Here is a 25,933-nt window from a genome sequence, read left to right on the forward strand (position 1 = left end):
ATAGGCAATGGGGGTAGGGTGGTTTGAGTGGGTCTGTGGCCTGGCATTCCCAGAGGCCAAAAGTCACACACCTCTGTGTTTCTTTCTCTGAGGCAGCCTCGAAATTGCCACAGAGGCCTTCTGCCTGTTAGGAGGAGGAGTTCTGAGTTCCCTGAGGAAGAAGTAGAAAGCTGGATCAGTGGGTGAGGGGTGGTTTGGTTCATATGGTCACTGTAGGCAGGGGCAGGGGTAGAGCACAGAGGGCCCCACCTCAGATGTCATTGAAGGAAACTGGCAGCTGATTGAGGGCCCAGGGGCCTGTGGATGCTGGAGAATGAAGAAGGCAGGGAAGTGTATCCAACGTGCTTTCCCCTGCTGCTTTCCCTTTGCCAATGCTGTGCCCTCCACTTGGAGGGCTGTTCTGGCACTTTTTATTTAAGCTCCTGGTCATCCTTCAAGATTCACCTTGAGTGACTCCTTCTCTGAGAGGGCTCCTCTGCCTCTAGTTGTTACTTAGGACGCTCTCCTTCCTCATGGACCTTATTCTGTAATTTTTTGTGTCCCTCTTTGTCTCAAGAGCAGGGAAGAGTCTGATTTAGCTCTGTATCCTGTGCACTTAAAACATACAAGAGGCTCAGTAAATGTTAGGTATTAAGTGCTGCAGTGATGAGCAGTGTGGGATGGGGCTGGGGCGGGGTTAAGTAGGTCAGACAATCTGGGCCAGGCCCAGATGAGCACAGGAAATACCGAGAACTTGGGAGCTGGTGTTCCCGACAGGACTCCCCGGAATGGACTACAGTTCCCAGAAGGCTGAGAAGTGGACTGCAACTCCCAGAAGTCTGCGCAGTCGCGGAGGCTGCCGGCGACTGTGGTAGCGTTGCGTGCCAGTCAGAATCTGTGGGAGGGGCGACCGAGGTACCGCGATATTTGGAGGCTGTCCCGAGATGCGCCTGATGCGGGTGAGGAGTCTGGGGGGCCCTCTGGAGGCTGGTTTCTCGTGGTGGGGCAGGACGGAGGGTGGAAGAGCGTCATTCACGATTTTCGGTCTGTGGCTCTGTGTGACCTCAGTGTGTGTGTGTGTCTGTCTGTCTGTCTCTCTGTCTGTGTGCGCTCGCGCGCGTGTGTGTGTTCTCCCCCTCCTATCGGTGCCCGAGAAGCTTTGCTTGCCGCTGCGGGTCTGCGGCTGGCTGTGTGTGTAGGGCCTCTGGAACCTGTGGGGCCGGAGCGCTATGGACCCCTTCCCGTCTCCATCCTCAAGTGGGGCATTTATATATATATATATATACACGCTCCCATCCCGGCTTTGTGCTGCTCTGCAGTTAACCAGAACCATTTAATCTAGTTTGAAAGGTGGTCCTATTGGTTACCCACACTTAACCTCTTGCCTTAAAGACACAAAAACAAAATCCATGAGCCTGCCTCCAGAAAGGAATGGGGATGGCCCAAAGTACAAACTATATTTTACAAGTTGGTAAAATAGAAAAAGGAAAGCCCTGGGATATTGCAGTTGTCCCCTGGCTCCACCTAAAAGTGCTGAATGACATTAAAAATGAAAGTGAGGCCAAATTTTGTCAGAGAAAAACTTCGTGCTATACTTTGAAGTATTGGAGGCCTGTGCCAGGTAATAGCCAGGGGAGATTCCCAAGCTGGGGAAGTGGTGGGTATCTTGGGGCAGGAGTTTTCCACATCTCTCCCAGTGACTGAGAGGTGGCAGTTCTCAGTCACTCCCTCACTAGTAGCCACCGCGTGTGAATGTAATATATATCTATATATTCCCAACATGTGGCCTTGAGGAGGGGTGCCTAATGGGATTCCAGGAGTAGCAGACTCTGGAAGCATGCCTGCTTCTGGTTTGAGAGAAAAGCAGTCTTTTTGTTTGTTTTTTGTTTTTAATCTTCTTGGCCGCACTGGCAGCACGTGGGATCTTAGCTCCCCAGCCAGGCATCGAACCTGAGCCCCTTGCATTCGAAGCTCAGCATCTTTTTTTTTTTTTTTTTTTCCGGTACGTGGGCCTCTCACTGTCGTGGCCTCTCCCATTGCGGAGCACAGGCTCCGGACGCGCAGGCTCAGCGGCCATGGCTCACAGGCCCAGCCACTCCGGCATGTGGGATCTTCCCGGACCGGGGCACGAACCCGTGTGCCCTGCATCGGCAGGCGGACTCTCAACCACTGCGCCACCAGGGAAGCCCGAAGCTCAGCATCTTAACCACTGGCCTGCCAGAGACGTCCTGAGAGAAGAGCAGTCTTAGCAGAATGTCAAGACCTTGAGCTCTCCCTGAAGAGTTTCCTTGGAAGAAGGGGTTTAAAGTGCCCCTGTGGCCACGTGACTCCTTTTAATGACTGGGTTTGGGGGAAGAGTACCACTATGGGGAACTATAGGTGTTTCATTATTACTGGGGCAGAGTTGTATTGACTGGTGGGAGATGAGGCCAGAGCAGACTCTTGGGGCCAGTAGTAGGAACTTTGACGTCAGGCTAAAGGATTCAAGCTCTTAATGGATCCTGGATCCCTGCCCACCCACCCATATTTGGTTCTGCTTTTTCCTAGGCCCCAGTTCCTCATCATTCCTGTGCTGTGCTCATACCCCATCTGGCTTTTTTTTTTTAGCCCTGGTCCTGCCCTGGCTGCACACTTGCCCATATTGTAACTGGCAAGTATTCCTGAAACTTTTACTTAACTCTGCCCTAATTAAACTCATCAGAGAAGGAGACTTACACATCAGAAATCTGCCACAGCTGAGGCTCTTTACTCTGTCTGGCCTTGTCTTTCTGAAGGACAGAGAAACTCATTTTTCTGGCTGTGACTGTATGCATGTGGTTACCTGCATGGCTGGTGCCCTGGGAGCTTGAGGCTCAGTAATCACAGCCTTCAGCCCTATAACCTCTCTGCCTGCCAACTCTTTCTGCTGCTCAAGAGTTCCTATGAGTAGAGCAGAGCTCAGGAAAATGAGGTGCTGTCTACAGCTACCTTGGCTGTGCAAATAGATGGTTCTAACAGGGACTGGGTAGAGTAATAGACTTACTGGTTTGGGATTTGATCTTTTTTTGAGAGTAAACATAAAGAACTGCTGGGACTTCCCTGGATGTACAGTGGATATGGCTCCACGCTCCCAATGCAGGGGACCCATGTTTGATCCCTGGTCAGGGAACTAGATCCCACATGCATGCCACAACTAAGGAGCCCACGTGCTGCAATTAAGGAGCCCGCCTACTGCAACTAAGACCCAGTGCAACCAAATAAATAAATTTTTTTTTTTTTTTTTTTGCGGTACGCGGGCCTCTCACTGTTGTGGCCTCTCCCGTTGCGGAGCACAGGCTCTGGACGTGCAGGCTCAGCAGCCATGGCTCACGGGCCCAGCTGCTCCATGGCATGTGGGATCTTCCCGGACCGGGGCACGAACCCGTGTCTACTGCATCGGCAGGCGGTCTCTCAACCACTGCGCCACCAGAGAAGCCCTAAATATTTTTTTTAAAAGGGACTTCCCTTGTGGTCCAGTGGCTAAGACTCTGTGCTCCCAATGCAGTGGGCCCAGGTTCTGTCCCTGGTCAGGGAACTAAGGTCCCATATGCCACGTGGCATGGCTAAAAAAAAAAAAAAAAAAGAATTAAATTAAAAATAAATAACTAAATACATGTTAAAAAAAAAAAAAAAGAAAGAACTCCTGCCAACTGTCACCCTACATGGGACTGTCAGATTGAACTGATTTGACCTTGCTTTCAGATGTTGGTTAAATTTTCCACTTTCTGATCCTCAAGTACATATCCGCCCCCCACCCCCCTTCTAGAAAGATAGGTGGGCTTTGGTCCTTAACAAAGATCTCTCAGCAGGTTAAATAGTAAATCTCGGGCTGTACCACCTGCTATGGGGAAGCAGCTGAAGTCACCAGCATGGATTCCTGCCCCACGTTTAACTGATTGCTTTCAGTAACCTATTCCCTAGGAATGATATCAATTTGATGTGGAGGAGGTTTTATTTTTATTTTGGGGTTTTTTTTTGTTGTTGCACCACGCAGCTTGTGGGATCTTAGTTCCCTGACCAGGGGATGAACCTGGGTGCTCGGCAGTGAGAGGGCTGAGTCCTAACCACTGGACCACCGGGGAGTTCCCTGGATGAGGTTTTAAATTCAGCTTCTGGTTTTGCAGCAATCTCCATGTCCTTGCACCAGTTGGCTGGGGTAGGACAGGGTCAAGGTTTGGGATTTGGCAGGCGGGTTTCCCTGGAGAGTCCAGAATGTGCCTCTGTCACCTACTGTGGGTGCTCACTAGCACACTGATTAGTTCTGGGAAGCTGGCTGATAGGCCCTCTAGACCTTGTCAGTTGCTAACAGGGCTCTCCAGGCCATAGAGTAGACTCAGTTCTGCTCTGGGCAAGCATGGCCCTGGCTGAGGCCCTGATGTAAAGTAGAGGTTGAGATCGCTGGCAAATGGAACTTTGGGGGAAGTTCTGTTCTAGGGAACTGGCCTGTGCTTAATGCCTTTTGAGAAGGGTCTGGGCTCCTCGGAGACCCTTCCAGGTAGGAGTGGAATAATAGACCCAAACATGATCCTCAGCTCATGTGGTTATGTGACTGAGTCTTGAAGGCAAAAAAATGGGCAAAGAGGCCCTAAGGAGCCAAGGGGCCTGTGGAGTGAAGAGGGAGCCCTTATGGATGTGCAGCCACATAGATAGCCATTGGGTAACTCACTGGACTCCCTTCCCCTTGTTGATTCTACCCTTTTTGAGTACATCTCCCAGGACCCCCTTGTAGAGAGAGTCCCTTACTTCTGTCTTTCATGCACTGACTCAGAAGTTTTCTGATGGAAGGAGCTTCAGAGATCACCTGTTCCTATCTTTGCATTTTCAGATGAAGAGACATGTCCAGGGAGGGAATGACCCTGAGCCAAGGTCACATACCAGGTCAAGAGTACAACCATGGACAGGGCCCAGGGCACCTGATTCATAGGCCAGGCTTCTGTTCTCTGCCCCACTCTGCTTCAGAGGGTACAGTTTATTATTCATTTGGCAGACGTTCAGGACCTACTACAGGCCCGATACCTGTCTGGCAGTTAGTGTTTAGACCAGATTGCACATTCAGGGAGCTTGATGGGGGTGTTGGCGGTCGTGGGAAAGTGGAGAGGGAAAGGCAAGGAAACTGATGTACACATTGAATCAGTGATCACCAAAAAGGTGCATCCCAGAGAAGGACCCATCTCAAGTGATTTCAGATATGACTCCTGTCTTCTCAATTCATGCACAGATTCCCTAAAGGCAGCAGCTGTCTCTTCCACAATTTCTTTGCTGGTGCTAGATGTAGTTGGTCCTTCATAATTGTTGCTGATGGAGTATGTTTTGCTGGCCCAGTCTGCCAGAATGTAGGTTTTGATGTGTTCATCAGCCATATTATGAACACTCACCTCTAGCAATATCTGAGGGCCAGAGGAAGAAACCAGGCAGCTGGTGTCATGGGGTGGCCTTTATCCTTTTTATGCTTGTCTCTTCTGGGCCTTGGATTTGTAGGGTGGTGCCTGATCCACAGGGAGGGACAGAGGATCAAATCTCTCAGCTCCCTGGAGCACCCAAACCCCTTTGTTGCATAGGGTTCTACCCCACAGGCATCCCTGGAACCTACCCTGCCCTGCCACTCTCTTCAGCCAGCCTAGCCCACTGCAGTGGCTCCTTTGTCTGTCCCCTCCAGTCTCTTTACCACCAAGGCCCCCTCCACACTTCTTACCAGCACCGTCTTTCTAAAATGAAAACACACCATAGCCCTCACTGCTCTTGACACTTAGTCCTTGACCTGATTTTGCAGCCTTACCTTCTGCCTGCCTCACTGCACGCCCCCCCTCCATCACGCTTTAGCCTCACTGCTAAGCTGCTTTCTGTTCCCCAGACCTGCCACCCTCCTTCAGGCCTCTTCACCTCTGCAAGATTGCTCCTTCTTGCAAAGTTATTTCCTTGTTTCTCTGAAAAACTTCCTCGTCCTGCAGGACTCAACCTGAATGTTATTTTTTTGGTCTCTGACTTCCTTAGACAGTAACTCATGGGCAGCACAGCCTCATGGCACTGGCTGCATTACACTGTGACTGACTCACGTGGGGTGAGTGTGTCTGACCTTCTTATCACACTGTGTGCTCCCAGAAGCTGAGACTGTTGACCCCTCAGGAATCCTAGCATCTGGCCCAGGGTCTAATACAGGGTGCTCACTACATTTTGGTTGAATGTATGAATGAAGCAGGTGCCCGCTGTTCTGCTTTTAGATCCTAAATCCTGGCAGAGCTTTATGGAGCCCAGTTCTGGCAAGCTCCCAGGACTCAAAGCCACGAGACCGCACATGGAACCCAAGGCCACGTGTTCAGCTGCTGCACCCTTGGTGGAGAGACAGTTCCATGTTCTTGTGGGTGTCACTGGGAGTGTTGCAGCTCTGAAGTTGCCTCTTCTGGTGTCAAGCCTTTTGGACATTCCTGGCGTGAGTATGCTTACTAGACAGACTCGGGCATTAGAGGGCTGATGCTCTGGGGCCAGCCTGTTTTTGTGCAGTGCACAGGGTTTTCTTTTTGTTAATCATGGTGTTTGTGGAAGTCCTCTGTGTGCATTGGTATGTGGGGGACGCAAGAGACAGAGACCAGTGTGACAGTATAACCGGGAGCTAGATTAGGTAGTAGACAGAGAGTGAGGGGAGACTGCGAAAGGAGTGCTGTGGTGAATGGAGGTTTTGGGTTCCCAAACATTGGCTTTGAATTCCCTGAAGTCCTAGCATGAGAGAAGAGCTGGCTGGAGAAGTGCGGCAAGTTCTCAGCACCCCCTGGCTGCTTTGGGCTCTCTGCCTCTGCTTTCACTCCATCCTGGACCTTGCGGCTCTATCCTCCCTCCTTGTTAGATGCCATGGGTGTCCTGTCAGTCCAAATGCACTGGAACCATAGGGGCTCCCCGCTGCCCGCAGCTCTGGTTTCAAACTCTGCTCCTTCAGGTGTTCAGAGATGCCCAGGGGCCACCACAGTGTGTTGGAGGTGGGGGACTTAGCCCCCTGCCTTTGGTCAGATCACCTGAACTTTGATCAGTTTTATATGTAGGGGTTCTGGGGCATATTCTTTTGCAGGAAAAGTTCAAGGCTTTAAAAAAATGTGAAAGCCAGCTGGTGATAACCCCACTTCTTCGTCTGGTAACCTAGGCCCCTCACTGGTCTGCCACTCTCCAGCTACCCCACACTCCACCCTGATGGCCTTTGCTTTGGCCCAGCCCGTTCCAGGCTGTGCCGCCCTGCCTACTTTTCCCTGCCTTTTCAAATTCTCCACAAACACTTCATGGAAAAGCCTTCCTGGCCTCCCTCAGCCCATGTGGTTTTGCTCCCTTCCTTTTAAAACTCATTTGATGTACTAAAGAAAAGCTAGAAGTAAAGTGGTAAAAACAGGTTTTATTCAGAAAAACTATTGCAATAGGGGAAAATAGATCTCAGTATAGAACTGGGTTTAATTCTGAATACAACAAGGAATAGTGGAGATTCGTAGCCAAGGAGGTGTATGTGTATGTGTATGTGTGTCTCTGTGTGTGTGTGTGTCTGTGTGTGTCTGTGTGTGTATTCTTGCTGAAGGCAGCCCAGGGTGATCTGGTGCTGTTGGGGGATGAGGAGCCTGATGAGATATCCCGGCTGATCAGATATCGACCTTAGGGGATTCTGGCTAAGCCAACTTAGCAGGAATCTTGCTCTGGAGGACGAAACCCAAAGACGGGCCGTAGTTGAAAAAGTGGCTCAAAGGAGCCTGACTAAAGTTTGGTTAAGAAGAGAATCTTGACCAAGCTGTGGAACCATCGGTTATCTTTGACACTGCCTATGTTGTCAGACACTAGTTTTGTGGAGTGTTAAGCCGTTGAGGCCCAGGCTGTGCTGTTTTCTTTGCTAGTATCTGCATAGCACATAACTCAGGGTGGCGCAGGCGGTTGTACCCTAAGTGTCCAGCAGGGAGCAGTGCTCACTTGCAGATGACTATGTCGGGAATCACAAGCAAGGGCGGGAAAGCTGCCTTTTTTTTTTTTTTTTTTTAAAAACTTTCCACAAACTTATACCCAGAAAGTCACCCCCTCACCCCACCCTCCAGGCAGCCAGGGATGCCAGTCAGGCCAGAAGAGGGAAGGGAGGAGAGTGTTGTGGCTGCTCTGAGGCTGGGCACTGGTGCTTTGGGGCAGTAACCCCTTCGGCCTGCCCCCTCCTCATGTGCCCAGAACCGTTGGTAGGAGCTGGCCAGCTAGAGCCTTGAGGGCGGGAGGTCTGGAAGCGTTGCTGCAGCAACAGCCTCTGCCACCACCCTCTGGGGAGGGAGGGAGCCATGCAGTTCCCTTTTCCCATAGCCGCAGAGCAAGTGAATTTCCGGACTTTGGGTAGGTGGGGGCAGGGAGTCCTATCCCAGGAAACAGATGAGCAGCCTCAGAGCAGAGGGAAATGGCAGCTCCACCGCTTCCTGCCATCCCACACAGCCAGCATTTATGCGGGTGTGAGGAAAGGGTTGCCTGAAGCAGGAAAGCTCTCCAGCCTACCCTAGGCCTTTTAGTCCAGCCTCTGTGGGGGACAGGCCACGTGTGGAATGGGACTTGGCTCTCCGTCTCTGGCTGGAGTTGAAGCTGAAGGTCAGGCAGCCAGAAGGGCAGTGGCAAGGAGAGAGGACTCCCTGACTTAGCCTCTAGGAGTCTGCCTTTCTCATTTTAAAATAAAGATGATGGCTGCCACCCATCCCCTCAGGAATGTTTGCAAGGCTGGGGGAGGGGGACACAGATGAAACTGCCATCTTGTGCCCACGACTAGGCGCAGCTCCTGGCACATGGAAACGCTTAACACTGTTTGTTTCCTGTCCGTCCCCCTCTCCTTTTCCCTTGTTGTTGTGTCCTTTGGGGCAGCCACACGTGGTGTGGGGTGTTGGGGTTGGTGAGACGGCCCACGTGGGAAGAGCTGTGGAGCCACCGTCCATCCGCTTATGTGGAGAGGCCCGCATCCCTCTCATCCTGTGGGTAGACGGCTCTCCAGAGAGCCTGGATTTGCTCAGTAGAGTCCTTGTGAGGTGTTGGTAACCAAAGGGGGATCCCTGCTTGCCTTGTGTTGGCCCCGGGGCGGTGGCCTTTCCCCTGGCTCTTCCCCACACTCCCTGATGGTACTGATCTCCCCAGTGCCCCCCTTCTGGGTCACCTCCAGGAGTAGTCTTTGTCCCTTGGAGCAGTCCTTCTCAGCTCTTTGCCTAAGTCATGGATTCACATGCTTGAGGCTTTGCTGAGCTCCCTTAGGGATCCCTAGATTTTGACTAGCAAACGAGCAGCTGGGATATGGGCGGCAGGGAGCTGGATGATTCTACAGACCTGGCTCAGGATTACTCCACCAGTGTGTTCAAGCTTCCCAGGAGGACCATTGACCTTGAGCCAGACCAGGGAGACTATGGGGGAGTGATGGGGAGGGGTAGATTTGGTTTTCTGCCTCACTCACCAGCAGCTGGAGAGAATGGCCACCAGCAAAGAAGCTTTGGAGGCTTTGTGTGAGGTGGGAGGAGTTGGACAGTGAGGGCCAGCCCTCCCTCAAAAGAGGCGTTGCACATAGAGGATTTCTCACGCTGGGACTCTGGGCAAGTCAGGTCTTTTTTATGGCCTCAGTTTTCTTATCCCTGCAATAAAGTGGGGGCCAGGTACCCAAATGATACATCTCCAAGGCTTCTTCTGGTATGAGTGGTAGAAGATTCTAGGTGTGAGGACAAAAAGGACTAGGACCAAAGGCAGCCTGAGAGAAGGTCCTGGGGTGTAGGGGCTGTGGCTGTTTTGCAGTTCTATGATCGTCATGTAATTGAGTGGCACTTATATCTGAGCAGTTAGCTTAGTCAGTTTCTGCCCTTTGGTTGGTACCCTCCTCACTATGGAGGAGAAAACAGAACACCTCTCTAGCTTTTGCCGGGTAGGTGTCAGCAGGGCTGAGAGCCAGAAGAGGATTTCTAAAAGTGGAAAAAATCTCCCACCCAGGGAGTTGGCAGGCCTTGGCCTTAGAAAAGGCTGTTTCCAGATTGCCTGTCAGGACATTCAGGACTGTTAAGGATGCAGGAAGAGGGCCCTGCTCGTATGCAGAATGAAGTAAATTCTGCTTTTCCGGAGGACTGTTGTGGCAATATCTAGAGAAAGCAAAAATGGTCACAGCCCTTGCTTCACCCATAGGATTGAACCCTATAGGGCAGGAGTCCCCAGCTCCCGGGCCACGGATGGATACTGGTCTGAGGCCTGTTAGGAACTGGGCCGCACAGCAGGAGGTGATCGGCGGGCGACTGAGCGAAGCTTCATCTGCCTTCCTCTCCCCATCGCTCGAATTACTGCCTGAGCCATCCCCTCCCACCGCCCCCACCTACCAGTGGAAAAATTGTCTTCCATGAAACCAGTCCCTGGTGCCAAAAAAGGTTGGGGACCGCTGCTATAGGGTACAAAAGTTCACCAAATGTACAAGCATGTTCATTTTAGCACTGTTTATAATTTTAAAAGAAAACTGAAGCAAACAAAATATCCAGCAATAGAGCTGTGGTACAGTTGTGGTTCAGCCTCTTGATGGATTCCGAGGCAGCAGTTCAGAAGAATGGGTGGATCTTGTGTGCTGATATGGGACAGTCCTCAAGATATAAGTGAAATGAGCAAGGTGCTGAAGTTAGTAAAGTGTGGCCCGCAGGCCAAATTCTTGTTGTCTGTTTTTGTATGACCTGCAAACCATACATATGTAAACTTTACAGTTTTGAATGGTTGAAGAAAATCAAAAGAAGATTATTTTGTGCCATATAAAATTATATAAAATTCAGGTTTCAGTGTCTGTAACATTTTATTGGAACACATCCACACCCATTCATTTAAGTATTACCTATGGCTACAGTCTTGCTACTACAGAGTAGAGTAGTTGTGACAAAGCCTAAAATAGTGTCTGGCCCTTTATAGAAAAGGTTTGCCAACTGCTGGCATATAGTATGATTCCTTTTGTGTGTTCACATATCAAAATTACTGCCTGTGGTCTTCCACCTGGAGGTGGTTACCCTTGGGGAGAGATGGGGGCAGGAAGGGAGACTTGCATTTTGTGTCATTCTGTTCAATTTTGATTTTCTAACCTCTCTGTGTACTTATTTTGTTTTATTTTAAATTTTTTATTTATTTTAAAATCAATTTATTTATTTATTTTAAATAAATTTATTTATTTATTTTAAATAAATTTATTTATTTATCTGCGTCGGGTCTTCGTTGCTGTGCACGGGCTTTCTCTAGTTGTGGCGAGCGAGGGCTACTCTTCATTGCAGTGTGCGGGCTTCTCACTGTGGTGGCTTCTCTTGTTGTGGAGCACGGGCTGTAGGTGCACAGGCTTCAGTAGTTGTGGCACACGGGCCTAGTTGCTCTGTGGCATGTGGGATCTTCCCAGACCAGGGATCGAACCCACGTGCCCTTCACTGGCAGGTGGATTCTTAACCACTGCGCCACCAGGGAGGTCCCCTTATTTTATTTTATTTTATTTTATTTTATTTTATTTTTTAAAGTCAGTGGGGCTTTTAGTGGGGATATCATGGAATGTTCTTTGTAAATTTATGCTACTTTTTTTTTTTTTTTTTTTTTTTTTTTTTTTAAATAATGCTCACTGAGGAAAGGAGAGCAGGAGAAACATGGCCTGGTTTGATGTTTTTCTTTCTTTCCAGGCAGGGGCCACCTGCCTGCTCCGTGGTCCTGCTGTGGAAACTAGTCTACTCAGCAGTAGCACTCTGAGGCATTTTTCTGGACCTGCGCTGGCTTGGCTAGCCCCATCCTTCCCTGGCCTGCTCCCCCGGGGAGTGACCTCTGCAGACCACTGGTTGGAGGCAGCCAGCCCTGGGCCGAGGGCTCTTGCACCCAGGATCCTTCCCTGCTACTCCAGAATAGCATCCCTATGGAGAGCCTCTGCAGTCTGTTTCTCTAGTTTCATTCTTTAGAAATTTCTCTAGTTGGGGAGGGATTGGCAGCTATGCCCTGCTTGAATGGCAGGATGGGCCATGCAACTAGAATACCAGCTCCTCCAGGAGGCCGATTTGGAGGCAGAGGAGAGAACGGCAGAGCCTGGTGGGAAAGGACAAGGGTCACAAGAGGGCTGGGAGACGCAGCGAGCTGGAGGGGCCCCTGGAGGCCCTGTGGTCCAGACGGCTCATGGCTCCGGAGGAGAAACCAGGCCAGAGAGGAAGAATTTGCCAGAGATTCCCCCAGCCAGTGGGCTGGCAGAACTGGGGCTCAAGACCGCTTTCCTGACTACCATCAGCAAGTGGACTTGAGCTCAGATTATGGGCATTCTCTACTCCACCTAAACACAGCCATGAGGCTGAGAATCCCCAGGCAGTTGTGAACTCCTGCCTGGTCTGTCTTGCTTTATAGTCAGAGGTCATATATACCCCACCCACTTGTTAGACAGACACACTGAGCCTTTACCAGCTCTGGCTCCCATGTGTGTAGTAGGCTCAGTAAATGTTTGTCAGGTGGAGACATCATTGTGAGCCATTGGGACACCCACTCAGCCAACTGGTACTCCCTCGGGGATTTGTTAATGAGGCCACCTCCTCCACAGCTTCCCCCGACCCCAACCCCATGTGCTGACGGCACCCAGAGTCCTTTTTTCTAGAGTATGCCTGCCACCCCCATGCTCAGGGTCATGCCAGCTTCTTGGCTAGCCCCCAGGCCCCGGACACTACTAGTGTCAACACTGGGAGGCCCAATGTTGGGGTCTTCTGCTGTGTGTGTCAGCACAGAGGACTAAGCCACTAAAACTCTGGGTTCCTTGCCTTGTGCCAGGTTAAGTCATAGCTGGTGTTTCCTCTTTAGAGTCCTCATCAGTCTCCTATGGGGCCATCATCACATGCCCTACTAGAAACACCTGCTCTTTTCTAGCCACTGAGCTAGGGGTTCCAGCTGGGGCTCTTCTTTACTTGTATATGACAGAGCTGTGCTATCTAACATGGTAGCCACTAGCCACATTCAAATTTAAATTTAAATTATTAAAATTAAATAAAACCAAAAGTTCATTTCCTTTGTCACACCAACCACACCTCAAGTACTCAATAGCAACCTGTGGCTAGAGGCTGCCATACTGGACAGCACAGGTGTGACATGTTTCCTTCACTGCAGAGAGTTCTATTGGATAATTCTGTAGCATAGTGGTTCACAACTGGGGCAGTTTTGCCTCCTAGGGAACACTGGACGATGTCATTTTGGTTGTCATACTTGAGAGGGTGCTACTGGCTCATGGTTGTAATGGATAGGGGCCAGAGATGAAGTTGGAGGTGGACATTCAAGCCATGGGATTTACCTCATCCTGTGGCTGTGAAAGTGCTTCTCTACAGATCCCTTTGATATCTGCCCCAGAAGCAGCCTGGGCCAGACCAGGGGCCTAAAAGTAAAAATGGAAGTATTGCCCCAAATTCCGTTTTCCATTTCCCCTCCCTGACTCCCCAGGAGCCCCAGATGGGATTGCTGATGTATTTTCAACAGAGAAAGGAACACCAGACTTGCCAACTTGTTTCAGGAAGAAATCTCTATAAATGCTAAGCAAAATGCAGGCAGCTTATGTAATAGGGTCTGGCCAAGCCTTGGTCACATCACACAGAAGTTCAGGTTAAAAATATTAAGACATAAAAACTATTGGGGCTTCCCTGGTGGTACAGTGGTTGAGAGTCCGCCTGCCGATGCAGGGGACACAGGTTCGTGCCCCGGTCCGGGAAGATCCCACATGCCGCTGAGCCTGTGCGTCCGGAGCCTGTGCTCCACAACGGGAGAGGCCACAACGGTGAGAAGCCCGCATACCACAAAAAAAACCCAAAAAACTGTTGGCAGGGGTCTCGCCAGGGGGCCAAGCACAGAGCTGCCTTTCAGGAACTCTGACGTGTGTGAGAGATTGTTTTAATGTCCAGCCCCACTTCTGCGATGACCCAAGAGGGTGTAAGAGAAAGCCAAGGAGGGTTGCTGTCCTTAGGAGTTTTCTGCTCTGCCAAGACTCCTTAGCATTTGCTGAGGGAAAGGTCAGGGTGAATGAGTGACTAGTCCAAGTTATTTAGTATCTCAGAAGGTAACACAACATGCCTTCTTTTTTTTAATGTGTGCCAACCCAGGGCCTAGCTCTTGGCTTCCAGGACCTTTTTACAGAGTGAATGAAAATGAAAGAACAAAGCCCACAGAACTGAATAATCAGATCAAGTGACATACTTCTAAAACCAGAAAAACTAGCCTGAGCCTGCCAGACAACACTGGGGTCAGGGTCACTGCCAAGGAGAGGTGGCTGCTTGATAGGGGTCAAGGGAGGGACATTGGGAAGGATGGGCTCATTACATACTCTTCACATTACTCTTTAGGAAAGACATTGACCCCAAGAAGCTCCCTAACAATGACAGTGTAACCTGGGAGGGTAGCCAGAAACAGATAGATTGAGAGACTAGGGGAAGAGCTTAAACTGCAAATAGAACTGCCATATGACCCAGCAATCCCACTACTGGGCATATAACCTGAGAAAACCATAATTCAAAAAGAGTCATGTACCAAAATGTTCATTGCCGCTCTATTTACAATAGCTAGGAGATGGAAGCAACCTAAGTGTCCATCATCGGATGAATGGATAAGGAAGATGTGGCACATATATACAATGGAATATTACTCAGCCATAAAAAGAAACAAAATTGAGTTATTTGTAGTGAGGTGGATGGGCCTAGAGTCTGTCATACAGAGTGAAGTAAGTCAGAAAGAGAAAGATACCATATGCTAACACATATATATGGAATCTAAGAAAAAAAAAGTGTCATGAAGAACCTAGGGGTAAGATGGGAATAAAGACACAGACCTACTAGAGAATGGACTTGAAGATATGGGGAGGGGGAAGGGTAAGCTGGGACAAAGTGAGAGAGTGGCATGGACATATATACACCACCAAATGTAAAATAGGTAACTAGTGGGAAGCAGCCGCATAGCACAGGGAGATCAGCTCGGTGCTTTGTGACCGGTGCTTTGTGACCGCCTGGAGGAGAGGGATAGGGAGGGTGGGAGGGAGGGAGACGAAAGAGGGAAGAGATATGGGAACGTGTGTATGTATGGCTGATTCACTTTGTTATAAAGCAGAAACCAGCACACCATTGTAAAGCAATTATACTCCAATAAAGATGTAAAATAAATAAATAAAGGGAAGAGCTCAAGCTACAGCTATGGACCAAGGTGGGAGGTCTACTTGGACCCCTGGTTGGAATTCCCCAGGAGCCAGGGGGAGACTGTGAGGGGGTTGTAGAGGGAAGGAAAGGGTAGAGCTGAGAGGGAGGAGGGAGCCCCTGAAGAGGGCCATCACCAAACTGGGAATGTTTCTGAAGGCTGGCCCTAGGCACAATCCTCACTTTGAGAACTGGCAGGCTGTTTGGGAGTTGGGGAGAGCAGGGGAACTCAATCTTCAGGAAGCAGCTTTCCAAATTTCAGAATAGAGAGAGGATGAACTGGGGTGATCTTAAGTGGCAAATTGTTCAGGATAGTCAGGAAGCTCTTAGAAATGAAAGAAAGTAGTCCTCTTAAGGAAAAGAAGGCAGTGACCAGAAACTGATATGGCTACCTGGGAAGCCGTCTGTTGAAGGAGACTGGAAAGCAGTTAAATGGAAAGAAGGACATATAACCAAAGATAAAGGTAGAATATGGTCCAGAGGTCACCAGAGTGAGCTGAAGCTTGCAGTGAAACTCAGAACAACCAAGAGGGCTGTTACACATATTTAGAAAAAGAGCAATGGAACAATGCCTGGTCCTGGAGGCCAATGGTATAACATTAGTGGGGGGACAGAAAGAAATGGCAGGGACTCTTCAGTCTACTTTGCTTCCATTTTTTTTCTTTTGAGTTCGAAAAAGGACAAATGGTGGTAGAAGAGACTTGAACCCAAGTTGGGTGATTCATCTCCTGAACTTGGCAAGTTCTGTCCTGGGGTGCTGAGGTTGTGGTTGGTGACCTACAGGATGTGTGGGAAACAGCAGAGGGGCTAGAGGATGGAGATGACTAATGTCCATTTATCAAAAAGGCAGAAGAGGTAGGCTCCACAAATTAGACAAAGCTTGTGAGCCCTTAGAAAAGCACTTAGAAAATGGTTGTTACTGGGGTTTGATTGGGCTCACTGGGGACAAGCCATTATCAATTTTATTTTATTTTATTTTGGATATTAGACAAAGTATTTTTGGATTTGGTGAGACCTTTGATGGAATCTTAGGACATCGCCCTGGACCACCTGGTAATGTTATCAGCATGTTTATAATCAGGGAAAGATCCTACTTGGAAGGGGTTCATTCTTGATTCTTTCCCACCCCAGCCCCCCAACCTGTGGACCTTGGTGAAGGGCTCTGCTCTTGACCTTGTTTTTTTTCATCATTTGGATTTGTGTCTTGGGGCTACTGATGGTGGTACTGGCTGAGAACAGGCCAGGAGGAACAGGATTGAGATTTTTGGAGCTCTTTACATAGACTGAGCAAACACTGGGCCAACTCTGGAAAGGTGGAATTCACCAGGGAAATGTGAGGGACTACATTTGGGAAAGTAACAATGCAAGTACAGTTTGGGGCTTGTGGTTTAGTAGCAACATGGGTGAAAAGAACTTGTGAGGTTTTGCTGATTGCAAACCCCATATACTTCAGTAGGAGGATGTGGCTTCCAGGAGAGCTGATCTGGGCTCAGGCACAATTGAGTTACACTCAGTGGATGCCAGGGATGTGAGACTTCAGGTTCCCTGAGCCTAACAGGTTGCCACCTTCTCACAGCTCTGTAGGCAGAAAAGATGGCTCCTACCTCTGAGTTCTTCAGTTTGGGGAAATTTCACTTTATTTCTTTTGTAATTTTCACCCCTCTATTTTTCTGTTCTCCCTTTCAGGAACTCATTATTAGTCAGATTTTGGACCTCTTGAGTTGGTCTTCTGATCTCATCTTTTTTTTGGGGGGGTGTGGTTGTGCCATGTGGCATGTGGGATCTTAGTTCCCCAACCCAGGATCAAACCCTTGCCCCCTTCAGTGGAAGTGTGGAGTCTTAACCACTGGACCACCTCATCTTTTTTTAAAAGTATTATCCATATCTTTATCTTTCTCTTCTACTTTTTGGAAAATTTCTTCTAACCTTATATTGAATTTTTTATTTGACTATTTGTAATTTTAATTTCCAAGAGTTCTTTTTTGTTCCCTGAATGTTTATTAAAAAAAAAAAATCTGATCCTGTCTGATCTAATCTGATCTGTTAATGCTTCCTTCCACTTCCATATCTTATGTGTTGACATATCTTAACTGCTGGGTTTTTGTTTACGTTTTTGTCCTCTTCTCTTTGTTCTGGTGATTCATACCTTTAAAAACATCCCTTTACTTTTATTTCAGTGGGCTTTTTTTTTTTTTTTGCAGTACGCGGGCCTCTCACTGTTGTGGCCTCTCCCATTGCGGAGCACAGGCTCCAGACGCACAGGCTCCAGACGCACAGGCTCAGTGGCCATGGCTCATGGGCCCAGCCGCTCCGTGGCATGTGGGACCTTCCTGGACCGGGGCACGAACCCATGTCCCCCTGCATCGGCAGGGGGACTCTCAACCACTGCGCCACCAGGGAAGCCCCTTCAGTGGGCTTTTGAGAGGGAGTAGAGTTTAGTCCACTTTATTTAACTGAAAGTTTATTATTTTATTTAAGCTTTATATATCTTTTTGTCTTAAATGTGTCTTTTCAGACACATTTTGATGTGATTAATGGATTTTAAAACATCCAGTATGAGAGTCTGAATTTTGATCAGGGAGTTTAGCCAATTATATAATTACTATAATTGCTATTCTATTAGGACTTACTTCTTCCATCTTATTTAATGCTTTCCACTTATCATGTGTTCTCTCTGCTTTTTTTTCCTTTCCCTATCCTTTATTGTGTAGATTGAATTTTCTTCTGCTGATTCGAAAGTTATATATTATTCTTCTTGTGGTTAGTTCTAACTTACTATGCCCCACACCTTACATCATTACTGTCTTGTGTCTTAAGAGTCTCAGCACCATCCTGCCTTTCTCTGCTCTCCCTACCTGTGCTGGTCCTGTGACATCTTCAGGGCTGGGTTCCGTGGAGGGACAGCAGCCCTGTTCATTTGCCATCTTGTTCAGAACTGAACCAGGCTCATTCAGGGCTATCCTAGAAGGGACTCCCCTACTCAGCAGGAGTTTGATTTAAACAACCATTGAAAAGGTCCCTCAGGTTTTGTGCAAGTTTGGCGGATGGTAGGTTCCAAGGGAGAGTGAGCGGGAGAATGGACAAATCTGAGAGCTCTTCAGCAGAGCTGGGAGCACCAGACTTTCTGAAGTTCTTCTGCAGTCTGCCTCTCTGAGATTTCTACTCCCTGGTTCCAGCTTTACTCCTAGGTACTGTGCAGAACAGTGTCTGACAACCCACAAAAGGCAGGAAACAAATGAGGAGAGGGAGCCTTGGTGAGATGATAGGGAGGGGCAGGGACTAGGTTGAAATGGCATGGGCACGGCCCATCCAAAGAGGCAGCCCCACCAAATCCCACCAAGTCATTATCAAGCAGGAATGTGGACCCGGCAGTGGCAGATCACTCAGGGTTTTTTAAAAAATAAATTTATTTATTTTATTTATTTTTGATGGAGTTGGGTCTTCGTTGCTGCACGTGGGCCTTCTCTAGTTGCGGCGAGCAGGCTTCTCATTGCGGTGGCTTCTCCTGTTGCAGAGCGTGGGCTCTAGGTGCACTGGCTCCAGTCGTTGTGGCTCTCAGGCTCAGTAGTTGTGTCTCACGGGCTCTAGAGTGCAGGCTCAGTAGCTGTGGCTCACAGGATTAGTTGCTCTGCGGCATGTGGGATCTTTCCGGACCAGGGCTCGAACCTGTGGCCCCTGTATTGGCAGGCAGATTCCCAACCACTGTTCCACCAGGGAAGTCCCACTCAGTTTTTTAAAAGAAGCCAGGAAATTGGATTTTCTATGTGAAATTTCCCAATTTGTATATTTTGGCTTAAAAATGTTTGTAACCCAGGGCTTGCCTTGTAGTCCAGTGGCTAAGACTCCGTGCTTCCACTGCAGGGGGCGCAGGTTCGATCCCTGATCGGGGAACTAAGGTACCACATGTTGCGTGGTACAGCAAAAAACAAAAAAGTTTGTAACCCCATGCAGGCCAAATAGTCTAGCCCAGACGCTGCCACCCATGACCCTTGCTCTGGTTAGTTGATGATTCTGTCCTTGTCACCCTTGACTTTTTTCCCTCCTGGATAAATGTCCCCCAAAGATGTGATTTCCTACACCCCTCCCCTCCCAGCCACCTCTTCTGGGCCCCTTTAATCTGCATGCTTGTTAGTCTGACATCTCGTTTTACAAGTGATGGGAACTGGTCTAGTGCTGTTCACCCTATCATGTGCTATTTCTGTTCTGTTAAGCACCTTAACCATCCCTCTTGTTTGCATTATTAATTTATCTGCTAAATGAGTAGTGTGAAGGTAAATATCACTCTTGCCCCATGAGTGTAGGGCACACAGGTTTGCTTTTCCTGGAGCCTGTCTGCAGCCAGAGCCCATGAAGCCTTGTTCCTAGAAGTACGGCAAGGGGCTCTGCCTTCTTTCTCACTGGGCCACGGCTGTAGACACCACATGCAGGACCCCAGCTCCCCAGTGCCTTGCCTGCAGAGGGCAGATCTGCGATGTGGCCCAGAGCTCAGGACCTGTGAGCTCCTTGGGGTGGCCCCTCCTGCCTGCCATGGCCTTCGTGGCCCTCTTGCCCTAATTTCCCTTCCTGTCTGTCTGCCTGAGCAACAGGAGCCTGCAGCTTTATATACGCTGGGCAGTTGGTGACTCATTCCTCGGCAGCCCCTCATATAGGGAAGTGAAACGGCTGCACCTGGTGAGGCCTGACCTTCGGGTGACAGCGGAAGTAGCTATGCAAACATGGGGCTCGCTGCCTCAGAGGGAGAAGTCCTCTCCACAGCCAGGCTGTGAGGAAAGCTCTTGCTGGCCTGGCCCTGTGTGGCCTCCAGGCCGGTGGCTCTGGTAAGTTTCTCTTTCCTCTCCACCCCCACTCCACTTTTTCTTGGTGACAGCTGGAAGTAGCAGTGGTCACAACTGAGAGAGCCAAACATTTCTACAGTCCCCAGGATGTTCCTGTCACCCTCTACAGCGACGCTGATGAATGGGAGGTCAGTGCTGGGGGCCCCAGGGCTGAGTTCCATCATGTTTGTACCAATAGGACAGGACCGTCCTCCCTGCAGCCTATGGTTCTGGTGGCCAGAGCAGACAGGCCAGGCTCGTCAGCGGTCAGGGCTCTCTGGGCAGAGGCGGTCAGGGCTCTCTGGGCAGAGGCGATGAGGAAAACATCTGTCTAGCTCTGGCCTGCAGGAGGCCCACAGTCTCCTCCCACCTCAGGCAGACCTCAGCTTTGGCTCTGTGCCTGAGGTTGAGTGTCCTTGTATTTATCTGGGCTGATGAAACCACAGAGGAGCTCTGTTCCCACCACCCTTGTCCACGCGGCTCCCAGCGTCGGGGCTGTGGAGAGTGCCTCACTTCCCACGGCTGCTGGACTCTGCTTTTGCTCTCCTGCAGAGGGGCGGGTACTGGCCGATTCACTAGACATCGAGTGTGGGCCTCACAGGGGTGCCCTGCCAGGCATTTTTAAACATTCTCAGCCTAGAACATTTCTGGCTGGCCCGTCTTCCCCACCCCGCCCCCTCCATTTCTCACCGCCCAGAGCCTTTCCACTGGCTTGGACAACCCAAGCATCCGCCTCAAGCAGACAGGCCAGGAGTTCCCTGCCAGATGTCAGTTCTCTTGAAAACCAAACCATAAAGGGAATAGCTCAGAGAGACAAGGGGCGTTTGTTTCCTCAGGCCTGGCTTCTCTCAGGCTGTTGGCTCCACAGCCAATGTTCACCAGCTTAGCTGCAAGAGGGGTGGCAGTGAACTTGGGCGGGAGTCGCTCAGGTGGTCTCCCTTGGGTTCCTGACTTAGTATACCTGGTCCGTGTTGGCCCTCACCCCACCTGCCGCCCCTCCCTCCACACTGAGAGAATGGCCAGCCCGGTGACCCCACTTCCTTCCCTCTGCCAGATGTGGAAGTGCCGATCCGACCCAGTTCTCCACATTGACCTGCGGAGGTGGGCAGACCTCATGCTGGTAGCTCCTCTCGATGCCAACACGCTGGGAAAGGTGGCCAGTGGCATCTGTGACAACTTGCTTGTGAGTGACTCCCTGGGCCCTCCTCCCTCCCTGGGCCTCACTCCCAGTTTGCTGAGCTGCAGACTGCTTCTATTCTCACCTTGGAGTCCCTTTATGGTGGGCCTGTTTGCTTGGAACACAGCCCCCTGGACAACCCTCCACCTGGCCTCACCTGTGCTCCAGCAAGTGGGGAGAAGGCCTGGTACTGATGGATTGACTCGACTTGCGGGTATCCTCTGAGGGTGTCCACCTCTCACCTGCCCCTTGATGCTCAGCTCCTCTTTCTTTGTCCATAGTTCATGGGCTGCCCTCAACATGCTCTTCTGCTGGTCTCCCTGCCCACCCCCGTTGCCTGCCCACCTTAGCTCTGACTTCCCACCAGGACCTGGATATCCTCATGGGTAATCGGATAAGAGCGTTTACTTCTACATGGATCTCTCAGGCACACTTATCTCCCCTGTAGCTTTAGCCACAAAGCTGAGATGTGGTTTTCCTGTATATTATGGAAAGCTTAAAGGGAAAGAAAGGAGAAAGGACGAGAGGCCCAAGGTGGAGGAGAGGAAGAGAAGTCCAGCTGTACAGAGTGGGGATTGTCTTAGGCCTGAGGGACCTCCAAGGAGCTGTTGTCCTTAAAGAGCCTTTGTTTACATGATCATCCTGGGAAGACTGGGTGTGATCCCCCTCCCTCTCCCTTATCATCCCTCTGCCCTCATCCATTGAGCTTTAACTTGCCATGTGTCAGGCCCTGTGTGGAGGGACACAGAGGACACAGGGAGCTGACAGTCTGGAAGGAGAGGGTTTTTAGAGTATGCTCTGGTGTGTGGTACAGTAAGTCTTTTGACAATGGAGTCACCACCTTGCACAGACTGGGCATGTAGTAGGCATTCAGGAAATGCTTATTGTATGTATGAGGCAATCAGTAATTTTACTTTGGCTAACAGCCAAAGTAAATGAAGTGACTAACAAAGCTGGGTCAAGGTTTTGGGGGTTAAATAGGAGGTTAGTCTCCTCGTATGCTTGTTGATTGGTGCTTAAGGTACTTCTCAAAGAAGCTGCTAGTGATTTAAGCATCATTTGAAATAGAGCACAGGTGATCAGAAGAGCAACACACAGATTGTGTGGCAGGAGTAGGGGTGGGGGAGTGCAGAGGAGGGCAGGTGTAGGAGCAGTGTTATCAAGATGCTTCCTGGTGGGGCTAGTGCCTGGCTGATAGGACGGCGGAGCAGGTCAGGCTCCTGGCCACTTTCATCTAAGTGCATCAGCATTGTGTGTAACCAGCACCATCTCACCAAATCTCCAGGCTTCCCACTGGTTGGTCAGTAGCCAGCTGATATGACAAAGCACTCCAACCTCTAGGAGCTAAGCCCCGGCCTGGGCCAATTCTCTGAGGGCTCCTTCCTTGCTCCTGAAAGCTCTGCTTCCCTCTTTTTTTCAAAGCTGCTACCACTTCCTGAAATCTTTGGGGTTCCCTCCTACTGAGTTGGCTGAGCAGTGGAATATGTTTCCAGGACCAGTCCTGAGGCCCTTTGCCTCAAAGGTTTCCCTTGAAGGTGCAAGTATTTCAAAGAACTGAAAATCTTACACTGCTGTCATCATGGTCTGTGGCTCTGTGCTCTCTCAAAAGATGTTTTTTCCTTATATTCCCCAAAAGAAGCTTGCCCTGCTTCCTCCCTCCTTCAGATCGTCTCCCTTTCCAGTGTCCAGAACTTGGGGTGCCATTAGAGCAGTGCGCTAGGTATGAACCTGTGTTCCCAGTCTCAGGGCCCTTGGCCTGGGTGATGTGCATCTGTCTGCCCTCTGGCACACTCAGGCTCTAGCCCTTCTTTGTGCTAAATAACCAAGCAGATCCAGAAAGAGGAGGTGACTTCCCTGGGTCACCAGTATAGCTGGCAGCTGGTCTCCTGACCCAGATCCAAGCCTTCTCTCCACCCAAGCGGATTCCCAGGGGCAGAGCCTGAGGTGCTGCACACAACATTGGCCAAACAGAAGTGACTGTGGGAACTGATGCCTCCTTTCAGCCCTCCTGCTGCTGGGAGGTTTGGAGGAGCTGTGGTTTGTCCAGGAAGCGCTGAGTTTTGAGATGAGGTGGGAAAAGCTAGAGAGGTGTGGGGCATGGAGGTGTTGAGTTTCTGCTCTGGTTGGTGTGCTTTCCTTTGAGGTCACTGAGAACCCCAGCCCTGCCAACACCCACCCCACACTCAGTCAAGGGGCTCTTCTAGGTATGCTCATGACTTGTGCAGAAGCAGCAGGTGGCACAGGGCCAAGAGGAAGTGTGGACTGAAACTGTCCACTCATAGCGAGGTTGCCTCATTGCGAGGACTTGGTGGGAAACAAACGCTGTGTCTGGGATGACGCAAGCCCCCAGATCCTGAGGCTGTGTGCTGACCCACTTCCTTCCTGTCCCCAGGAGAGGGCAGGGGCACTGAGGAGGGCAGGCATTTTTCCTGGCCTGTTCGTGGCATTGTTCTCTGGACTCCCCCTCTTTTTGCAGACAGACTCCACTTCAGGGAAGGGGTGTGCCAGCTGCTGTCTCCCTGAGGGGCCCACAGCCCAGGTGGAGGCGCCTGAAGCAGTCAGAGCCCAGGGGAGCACACTCCTGCGGGCCCCAGAGCTTATTTCTCCACGAGGCAGCCCCTGGCCCAGGGAGCCTATGCCTGTAACAATAACAGGGGCTACTATTTCTAGAGCCTGTACTTTGTGCCAGGCCTTGTGCAAACAGCTTTATAAGCATTCTCACCCTCTGCCCTCAAGACCATCCAGTGAGAGGGCTTTTGCAGAGAGGAAGCTGATACTCCCGGCATGAAAGAACTTGTTCAAGTTCTCATGGCTAGTAACAGCAGATAGCACAGCAAGATTTGAACCCAGGTCCATGTGATTGCAAAGCTCACAGCGCTAAAGACTCTGTGAGCTGGTCTGTCCCTTTCATAGCTGCTCTGGTATGTGACTCGGTGGGATGGCCTGGACATCGGGAGGTAGTGAGGTTGCACAATGCAGTGGAGGATGGCATGGGTGGTGTGCAAAGCCTTGCCCTCGATCATCGTCTGGTGTGTCCTTGGGTAATGGCTCACCTCTGGAAAGTACAGCTTCCCCTCCGTGAAATGGGACAGCAACTTCTTTACAGGGTTGCAGTGAGGGTTCATGAGATAACACATGGGAGAGGGTTTTGTCATGTGGAAGATGTTTTCATGGCCAAGCTTTAGTTGGCCTCAAGTAGAGCTGGTGTCAGGATAGATGAGCCCACCTGCTGGGCAGTCTGGACCTTAGCTTTGTGGGAACCGCAGACCTGCCCCCTGCTTCCCAGGGTTGCTTCAGTCTGTGAGGTGTGGCTGACTGTGAGAAAGACAGAGGCTTGGGCAGAGGAAGCCCTTTCTGCACAGAAAGGGAGGTCTGCTTGGAGGTGGCTAGGCCATTGCTAGTGTTGGTAGAGCATCTCCTGTGTGTAGGGCCCTGTGACAGAGCCTATGGGGAGGTGAGAGGGACCAGGAGACACAGCCCCACCCCCAAAGTATATGAGACAGCTCCCTTCAGACAGTGGCTCCCAGTCATCCCCAGTCCTCAGCTGGCTGTGGCCCAGAAGCGGTGGGTAGGATTTGGGAAGGCCGGGGAGGGGTGGCAGGCAGAGCAGCAGGCATCCCCCACCTTTTTCACAGACCTGTGTCATCCGGGCCTGGGACCGCAGCAAGCCCCTGCTCTTCTGCCCGGCGATGAACACTGCCATGTGGGAGCACCCCATCACCGAGCAGCAGGTGGGCCAGCTCAAGGCCTTCGGCTATGTCGAGATCCCCTGTGTGGCCAAGAAGCTGGTCTGTGGAGACCAAGGTGGGTGTCTGGCCAGGCTCACAGCTCATTCCCACAGTGTGGGGCTGCGGCAGGGCTCAGCTTCAGATCCCAGCCTGTTGTGACCTCCAGCTCAGCTTTCTCATCTGGGAAATGGAAATGGTAATTCCTGTCTCTCAGAGTTGTTAGGTAAACTGCCTGGTATCCTCCCTGGCATGCAGCCCATATAGTGCAAGATGGCTGCTGTAACTATTCCTGGGGCCTGTCCTGGGGGTATCTCAGAAGGATGTTGCTGAGTCTGGCTCAGGCCTGGTCCTGGCCTTCTCAGGCACTGGGCTCTGGGTGGGACACTTGGGGAGCAGTGGGTGAGGGTGGGTGGGGGATGGTCCCCTGCCTCAGTCTGCAGGGTCATAGCCGAACTCTGCTCCCTAGGTCTGGGGGCCATGGCTGAGGTGGGCACCATTGTGGACAAAGTGAAAGAAGTCCTCTCCCAGCACGGTGGCTTCCAGCAGAATTGAACCCGAGGATTTCTGTCATGCATGTCCCTCTGAACTCAGGTGTTTTCAGGCCAAGTCGGTGAAGAAGGTGGACTTTGGCAAAATATGGTGAAGACTTCCACATTTGCTGAGTAGTGGTCTGGCCTGGGCCTGCTCCAGAGCCTCCCCAGGAGCCTGACCTGCCCCAGGTTAAACTAGACCAAAGGCCCAGGTCCCAACTTCTTTGAACCAAGAGACACCCGCTTTCTGGAATTCCTCCCCACCTTTCCCTGGTATGGGCACAGCAAGCCAGGGGAGCAAGCTGCTGTATTGTTCCTGTGCTCTGGGAAGGGGCCTTAGGAATGACTGAGAAACCTTGATCCAACGTTGTGCCCAGGAACTGCTTTTAGAAAGAGCCACAGCTGGAAATCCCCAGGCCTTTGGAGCTTCAGCTTCTTGGTGGGGTGCAAGGAAGACTGCGAGTTGGCAAGGCCCTGAGATTTCCCACAGACCATGCTGTGAGATCGGGGGTACTGCGAATAAAGAAAAGTGACTCTT

General features: G+C 50.6%; 1 protein-coding gene across 4 annotated transcripts; it reads left to right on the forward strand.

The window, feature by feature from the left end:
- The first annotated feature begins 6 nt into the window (after positions 1–6).
- On the forward strand, positions 7–25,933 carry PPCDC (phosphopantothenoylcysteine decarboxylase). Of its 4 annotated transcripts, none has more exons than XM_067029360.1 (6): positions 685–1,023; positions 6,216–6,424; positions 20,014–20,109; positions 21,015–21,143; positions 24,773–24,941; positions 25,332–25,933. In XM_067029360.1, exons 1-6 carry the CDS (start codon positions 924–926, stop codon positions 25,415–25,417), a joined length of 789 nt encoding a protein of 262 aa, XP_066885461.1. In that variant the 5' UTR covers positions 685–923; the 3' UTR covers positions 25,418–25,933. The 4 variants fall into 4 exon arrangements, with proteins under 4 accessions (XP_066885462.1, XP_066885461.1, XP_058914884.1 ...); XM_059058901.2 differs by having other exon boundaries at positions 685–938; XM_067029361.1 differs by lacking the exon at positions 6,216–6,424 and having other exon boundaries at positions 7–938.

The sequence above is a fragment of the Kogia breviceps genome, chromosome 3 (assembly GCF_026419965.1).
Source record: "Kogia breviceps isolate mKogBre1 chromosome 3, mKogBre1 haplotype 1, whole genome shotgun sequence".
Lineage (NCBI taxonomy): Eukaryota > Metazoa > Chordata > Mammalia > Artiodactyla > Physeteridae > Kogia > Kogia breviceps.

Coding starts and splice junctions, on each gene's coding strand:
- PPCDC (XM_067029360.1), top strand. CDS start 924: ATGCGCCTGATGCGGGTGAGGAGTCTGGGGGGCCCTCTGGAGGCTGGT. Junction 1,024..6,215: donor AGCGTCATTCACGATTTTCG/GTCTGTGGCTCT, acceptor TTCTGCTTTTAG/ATCCTAAATCCTGGCAGAGC. Junction 21,144..24,772: donor GCATCTGTGACAACTTGCTT/GTGAGTGACTCC, acceptor CCTTTTTCACAG/ACCTGTGTCATCCGGGCCTG.